This window comes from Sinocyclocheilus grahami, unplaced genomic scaffold (genome assembly GCF_001515645.1).
Source record: "Sinocyclocheilus grahami isolate Dianchi unplaced genomic scaffold, SAMN03320097.WGS_v1.1 scaffold382.1, whole genome shotgun sequence".
NCBI lineage: Eukaryota > Metazoa > Chordata > Actinopteri > Cypriniformes > Cyprinidae > Sinocyclocheilus > Sinocyclocheilus grahami.
In genome coordinates this window covers 815,575-823,471 of record NW_015505561.1, presented here as the reverse complement: position 1 = coordinate 823,471, position 7,897 = coordinate 815,575, and the positions used below count along the sequence as shown (strand labels likewise).

The 7,897-nt window shown below is 37.3% G+C and overlaps 1 protein-coding gene across 2 annotated transcripts; it reads left to right on the top strand.

The window, feature by feature from the left end:
• Positions 1-319: 319 nt before the first annotated feature.
• flot1a (flotillin 1a) lies at positions 320-7,260 on the top strand. Of its 2 annotated transcripts, none has more exons than XM_016231029.1 (13): positions 320-458; positions 1,814-1,863; positions 1,960-2,035; positions 2,122-2,212; positions 2,422-2,565; positions 3,053-3,172; positions 4,347-4,442; positions 4,538-4,690; positions 5,089-5,270; positions 5,509-5,554; positions 5,630-5,767; positions 5,932-6,096; positions 6,251-7,260. In XM_016231029.1, the coding sequence occupies exons 2-13, from the start codon at positions 1,821-1,823 to the stop codon at positions 6,266-6,268; spliced, it is 1,272 nt and encodes a 423-aa protein (XP_016086515.1). In that variant the 5' UTR covers positions 320-458; positions 1,814-1,820; the 3' UTR covers positions 6,269-7,260. The 2 variants fall into 2 exon arrangements, with proteins under 2 accessions (XP_016086515.1, XP_016086514.1); XM_016231028.1 differs by lacking the exon at positions 320-458 and adding an exon at positions 797-848.
• The last annotated feature ends 637 nt before the right edge of the window (positions 7,261-7,897 follow it).

Below are 7,897 nucleotides of genomic sequence, written 5' to 3'. Positions count from 1 at the left end.
GGAGGTCTTGCGGGTTTAGAACGACATGAGGGTGAGTAATAAATGACAGAATTTTCATTTTTGGGTGAACTAACCCTTTAAATGTCATTATGACAGCAGCATTTAAATTGAGGATGAAATACTGTAAATGTTTTATAGTAACTTAATGCATGGGATTCAGCAAATATCGCGTTCCTGTACTCGCAATACCGCAAACGACATCTGAAACTGATTTCAATGTATTTAGCCTAGGCCACGGAGCTCTAGCGATAGCTTTGAGGTCCACACGTTGGGAAGAACTGCTCCATGGGATGGCGCCAGTATGCCTGTGTGATCCGGACGGGGCCCATCACCATCACACGCTGCTACTAGTTACAGCCTGCTGGACTGCTGCGGCTTTATCTTACACCGTTTTGAAAAGAGCCCAGATATCGTGCTATTATCGAGTCGATTAATATTTCCTATCCATTCATCGAACGGTAAGAGTTTTTCTGACAAGTATTTTGCTATTTTCTTTGCAGTCTGTGCCGATGGCTTTGACATTGTCGTGGCGTGCTGGATGTAAACATTAGATTCATTTCTTTTACTGGCCGATACAATAATGCGAATTTGTAGGCGCCTTTGTTGTGTTTATCTGTTATTTCGCAAGTTTTGACTTCAAGTCTACCAGGAAAATACAGTCTGATGATGTTGCATCGGTAGGCTAAGATAACAGGCAACATTCGCTTGATTTAATATTATTATAGGCTACTAATGTCATTATAGGGCACCTCCTAGTGCGCGCTGCGCACTGTGTTCATCTCCAACGTGCAGCCCAGATATCGTGCTATTATCGAGTCGATTAATATTTCCTATCCATTCATCGAACGGTAAGAGTTTTTCTGACAAGTATTTTGCTATTTTCTTTGCAGTCTGTGCCGATGGCTTTGACATTGTCGTGGCGTGCTGGATGTAAACATTAGATTCATTTCTTTTACTGGCCGATACAATAATGCGAATTTGTAGGCGCCTTTGTTGTGTTTATCTGTTATTTCGCAAGTTTTGACTTCAAGTCTACCAGGAAAATACAGTCTGATGATGTTGCATCGGTAGGCTAAGATAACAGGCAACATTGGCTTGATTTAATATTATTATAGGCTACTAATGTCATTATAGGGCACCTCCTAGTGCGCGCTGCGCACTGTGTTCATCTCCAACGTGCAAAAAAAAAAAATATATATATATATAATTCAATAATAATTCAATATAAAACAAAAAATAGCAAATATTTATATTAAATCTAATTGTGAAAAACAACGAGAGAGAAGCGAAAACGCATCAATCAATCGATACTACTTGAAGGCATTAGTGGGTTTATAATTCAGATTGTAAGATAATGCGCATTATTTGTACACACTATAAATACATATTTTATGTCGAATATATAATTCGATTTCAATTAGTTTTTAATATATTTTATTTTGAATATAGATTTAATTTGACTTTATAATTATTTGAGTATTTTTGACCCATATGTAAGGATATTTTCACCTTTGACGTTTCAGCATGTTATGTATATGTACTTACATATTTAAAATATATATATATATATATATGTCTTTGTGGCCTACAGCCTCTTGGGATTAATTGGTTGTTAAAGTTATGCAAAGTGTGCCATACTGAATGTTGTAATGAGAATGGAGATTTATTTTAAAATGACTAAGAACAGAATAAAATAGTTGTTATGTGAGATATTAAAAAAATGTATCCACAGCGATTGCGTTTTCCTCCGGATATTATTCTAAAATGATTTTAACAGTGTTCCGCTACTTTCATTTCTCTGGTTTCTCTATAGTGTGAAAATGTTTTACACTTGCGGTCCAAATGAAGCAATGGTGGTGTCGGGTAAGACTAAACATAACAGAAATATGTTTATAGAGAGATATTTTCAGTAGAAATCATGAAAACACATTCACATATGTGGTCTGACTCCTGCCTCAGGTTTCTGCCGCTCACCGCCAGTCATGATCTCTGGTGGGAGAGTGTTTGTTTTCCCATGCATTCAGCAGATACAAAGGTATTATTCACTCTGTGTGTTTGTGTATATATGTATGCATGGTTTGCATAAACAAATCTCAGCTTTTTCACTTTCTTCCATCACAGGATCTCTTTGAACACACTGACGCTGAATGTAAAGAGTGATAAAGTCTACACACGTCATGGAGTGCCCATCTCTGTCACTGGAATTGCACAGGTTAACTATCTCACACACTCTAATATGCAGTAAACAACATTTCATAGGGTTTAAGAAAGCAGTTTTTGTCATTTAATAAAAAAAAGATTTCCCAGATTACTGTGCTATTCTGTCTTTTATAAAATACTTTATCTGCCTTTAATAACTTTTCTGTAAAAAAGAAATCATCAATTGTTATGTGGCTAAACGGAACCTTCTCTCTCTGACAGATGAAGATTCAAGGGCAAAATAAACAGATGTTGGCTGCAGCATGTCAGATGTTTCTGGGAAAGTCAGAGGGTGAAATTGCCCACATTGCCTTGGAAACACTGGAGGGTCACCAGAGAGCGATCATTGCCCACCTGACTGTGGAGGTAAATAGACATGTGCACAGAGAAAATGCCCACCTTGCAAACGTACTGCACTCTGCAACATCACAAACAGCAGTAACAAGGAGGAATGGCAGAGGATCCTCAAATCCAGGTGTGAAAAACTTGTTGCCTCTTTCCCAAAAAGACTCATGGCTGTATTCGATCAAAAGGGTGCTTCTACTAAATACTGAGCAAAGGGTCTGAATACTTAGGACCATGTGATATTTCAGTTTTTCTTTTTTAATAAATCTGCAAAAATGTCAACAATTCTGTGTTTTTCTGTCAATATGGGGTGCTGTGTGTACATTAATGAGGAAAAAAAATAACTTAAATGATTTTAGCAAATGGCTGCAATATAACAAAGAGTGAAAAATTTAAGGGGGTCTGAATACTTTCCGTACCCACTGTAGTGTTCAAAATCTGCACTTTCAGTCCTCGGCATAGTATATTGACTTCATTGAGCATGCTGTGTTTTGTGTTTAATCTTTAGGAGATCTACAAAGACAGAAAGAAGTTTTCCGAGCAGGTGTTTAAGGTGGCTTCATCCGACCTTGTCAACATGGGCATCAGCGTGGTCAGCTACACACTCAAAGACGTTCACGATGACCAGGTCTGTTAGCCCCATTTGTGTAGTTGTGTTTATCGAACTTTGAGCCAAATTTACTAAACAAGGCAAATTAGCGTGAGAGTGCAATCCCATAAAAAGTTTCGATGGGAAAGGAAAGTTCTGCAGATGATTTACTGACAATGCGTGAATCAAAGCACATAGATGCAGTCAGCGTGTTTTCATAATGACCACTGCAGTCTACCAACAGCAGTGCAAATTAGCATAGAGTTCGTAAACAAGCAGAGCCGATGATAATCGTGGATTAAGACATGCTTTTTTCTGGGCGTTAAATAATGGCACAAATACCAGTAAAATGACTAGTGGTCAACTGATATTGTTTTTTTGACCGCCGATGCTGATATCTCGAAAAGCCGGATGGCCGATATAATTGTATTTATTTTAATTAATGTTTAAGAAATTTGAAAATGGATTAAAAAGTAAATGTGTTAAATAAACATACTTATACTTTAGATGACAAAGTATTTTTCACAAATAAATAAATATTTAATAAAAAATATAATAAAAAAGGAAGTAAACACTGTAACCAACAGGGCACTCAGTATTCTGGGAAGTTTGTGTGCATTGGGATTTGGGAATCATATTTTTTCAAATAAAGCCAAGGTAACACTCATTTTACATACAGCACACAGTGAAAATGACATGGATATGGCAGTGGGCAAATGCATAAAGCGCAGCATAATTTGAAATCACGAGTTTAAAGTTTATCGATTGCGCGTCTCCAGTGAAGCTGAACTTTCCTCCTGTCAGCATTCAATGTCAGCTGTCAGCGCCGTCAAAATAAAGGTCCCGCCTCGAACGCATCGGCCAAACAGGAAAATTTATCGGCCGATATTTAAAAAATGCCAAATATCGGCAATGGCGATATATCGGACGACCACTAAAAATGACTACCGCAAACCTTAGTAAGTCCCATTGCATGCTTCATTTAAATACTGTCCTCTTATAAATTTTGAAAAGGAAAATCCTTTTTTTTTTAAGCAAGGTTAGCTACACAAATAAGTGTCTACACAAAACTCATTTCTTGAGTAGATCCTGACAATAGGAGGGTTTGTGTTGGCTCAAGCTGTTAATAAATCTGCCCCTGAATATTTAAAATGCTTTAAATGTCTACAAAAATGGATCTGTGTGAGTGGTGAATCAAGTCTTTTTCTTTCAGGATTACCTGCACTCTTTGGGGAAGGCCCGTACGTCACAAGTGCAGAAGGATGCTCGTATTGGGGAAGCCATGAACAAAAGAGATGCAGTGATCAGGGTGAGCCATTCCTGAACTCTGTTCCAAATACAGCCTTTTTTTCTAAATATCACTGAGTGATGTCTCTCTCATTTCTTTCTTTCTTCTCTCTGTAGGAGGCCAATGCTATACAGGAGAAGGTATCTGCTCAGTACATGAATGAGATCGAGATGGCTAAGGCTCAGAGAGACTACGAGCTGAAGAAGGCTGTCTATGACATTGAGGTCTTCACCAAAAAAGCTGAGTCTGAAATGGCCTATCAGCTCCAGGTAAAACACAACCAAACCCTATTGGGGAGCTTCAACATTGTGAAATAATTTCTTGACTTTCTAAAATGAATCCTTGGGGTTCTTGTATATAATATAATTCTGTCATAATTTACTCCCCTCCTACGTCGTTCCAAAGCGGTATGACTTTCTTTATTCTGTGGAACACAAAAAGTCATTTCGGTTCCCATTGACCACCATCGTATGGAAAAAAAATACCATGGAAGTCAACGGAAACCAAAACTGGTCATCAACGAAGTAAAATATCTTTATTGTGTTCTACTATTCCTTTAATAGTTATACCGATTTAAGAAACATAACTGTGTGACATGATTTTGTGGGTAAAAATGTTTTTAATTTACTTGCGTTTATTCCGTAAATCTGTGTAACTGTTGCATTAGGTGGCAAAGACAAAGCAGCGGATCGAGGAGGAGAAGATGCAGGTGTTGGTGGTGGAGCGCTCGCAGCAAATCATGCTTCAGCAACAGGAGATCACACGCAAGGAGAAAGAGCTGGAGGCCAAAGTCAAGAAACCAGCCGAGGCCGAACGATACCGGCTGGAGAAACTGGCGGAAGCTGAACGGTGAGATGGATGCTTCGTCAATGCTCTCAGCTTCCTGTTTGTTCTAAAACGCCATATAACACGGAGGTTGTTTTCCACACTAACATTCACCAATTGTTTTTATCTTAAAAGTGTGTAATGAAATCATACGCAATTGCAAAAACCAGCTTTGGATAGGAGAAAATATTTTAAAATGGAAAAATTTGAACCACTCCCATTTAAAAACATATGCATCTGGCCATTTTGTGCTCTCCAACAGTCTTCAGCTAATCATGGAGGCAGAAGCTGAGGCCGAATCTATCAAAGTAAGTGATCAGCCATCATCTTGGCTATATTCAAAACAAAACCGTTTGTGTTACACATGAACTGCGTCTCTGCAGATGAGAGGAGAGGCCGAAGCATACGCTGTGGAGGCTAAAGGTCGTGCCGAGGCTGAGCAGATGGCTAAGAAGGCTCAGGCCTTCCAGAACTACAAGGAAGGAGCTATGGTGGACATGTTGCTGGAGAAACTGCCACTGGTGAGATGTATTTGTAATGTTGTTGTGTTGGCAATACAGAAAAATATTGCATTGCACTGCAAAAATCTTGCAAGAGATAATCCTGCTGAGAGCAAAAAGCAGTTCAATGCAGTTTGAGTTGATGACTTACATTGATGGTAAATTGTGTTCTTTCTGTCCATTAGATGGTAGAGGAGATAAGTAAGCCCCTGTCAGCTACCAATAAGGTCACCATGGTTTCCAGTGGAGGTTCAGAGATTGGCGCAGCCAAGCTGACAGGTGAAGTGCTTGACATCATGACCAGACTGCCTGAAACCATTGAGAAACTAACTGGGGTCAACATTTCCCAGGTAAAAACTGTATTTCAAACAGTATTGTTTTTGTATTTTAAGTAAATACAGACAATGTTTTCGTTCACAGTATCATGAATTAATTTTGTTCATCATGTAGTGGTGTGCATATTCTCACATGTACAATTAACGTCGAATTTCTCTCTCTCTTTAGGTGGCCCAGACTGGTTGAAGAAATTCTCCAACATGACATTTCTGTATGCATGCTTCATTAATCTTGTATATTTTTCTCTTACTCTCACTTTTTCATCAGGTTCTTTATCATTTAAATGACTCTCTTCTCTATCTTTGAACATTTATTTCTTCTCCTTTTATCTTTCTTATCTTCCACACTGTATCTCTTTGGTTTTCCCTTTCCCATGTTTCTCTCTCGACTTACACTTCCTGTCTGTCTTGCCATGCTGCCAAAACCCAAAGTGCATTTTAATCTAAAACTCCAGGGAAGAATGCTGTTCTTTATATTTTTAATGCAATCATAAGAAGACAGTGAAGTCCAAGGATCTGTTGAATGCCATTAGAAACGGCAACTTCTGACATTTTGAAATGTTACTTTCACCTGTAGGTTTTCTTATAGAGCACTTTTTAATGCTGGTAGAGCACTAAGAGCATTTCGTTATATTTGAGCTTTCCATTAGGTAAGCATGAAGGGAAGCACATTTATAATGACTGGTGCTGTTGTGTCATTTGTTTCTGTGGGTTGAATAGGATATACTTTCACTTTACCTCAACAGTACATTATAGCTATATTAGTTGGACATAATCGTGTAGGAGTTATAGCAGTTATCTGCTTCAAATTGTACCGCACTCTGAAATCTGAAGATACTGCCAATAATGTCAGATCTTCATATGTGTGTTTAAGTGTTTATTCAAATGAACAATCAAGTGTTTTTATGTGTTATGCAGAATTACAGTTCAGTAATTATTTAAAAAGTTACTTATTTATTTTCACAATTATCGTTTGACAGATATGCATGACAGAAGGGTGCGATTTTATACATACACACATATGTCCTTAACAATGTTGATCATGATCATAACCATGTAGTGTACTCAAACAGGGAAACTTGTTACATTTTTAGACAGTTCTGTTCATTAAATATGTCTGAAGGCTGAGTTCTTGTCAAAAGAGTTTCAGAGTTGTGTTCCATAAAAAAGTGGGATTTTAGGGAGTAATTATTTAAAAAGTTACTTATTTATTTTCACAATTATCGTTTGAAGGGTTTTTTGTATAGATAGTAAAGTGTTTTCATGCATGACAGAAGGGTGCGATTTTATACATACACACATATGTCCTTAACAATGTTGATCATGATCATAACCATGTAGTGTACTCAAACAGGGAAACTTGTTACATTTTTAGACAGTTCTGTTCATTAAATATGTCTGAAGGCTGAGTTCTTGTCAAAAGAGTTTCAGAGTTGTGTTCCATAAAAAAGTGGGATTTTAGGGAGTTCTAATATATGTTTTGTTCATAATCATACAGTATTTAATACTGGTTACACTACATTTTTCTTTGATTACATCATAAAAATTGTGATGAATGTTCTGTTTTCAAATGCTTAATTGTCAGTACAATATGTTGACTTCATTAGATATATAGGCATGTACAGAGGCGGACAAAGTACTCAACTCCATTACTTGAGTGAAAGTACAGATACTGCTGGTCAAATATTACTCCATTACAAGTAAAAGTTGTAAAGACAGATTTTTACTTAAGTAAAAGTACAGAAGTACTTGCTTTTAAAAGTACTTAAGTACCAAAAGTAAATTTCCTTTTTTATGTCAATGCACTGTTTTATTG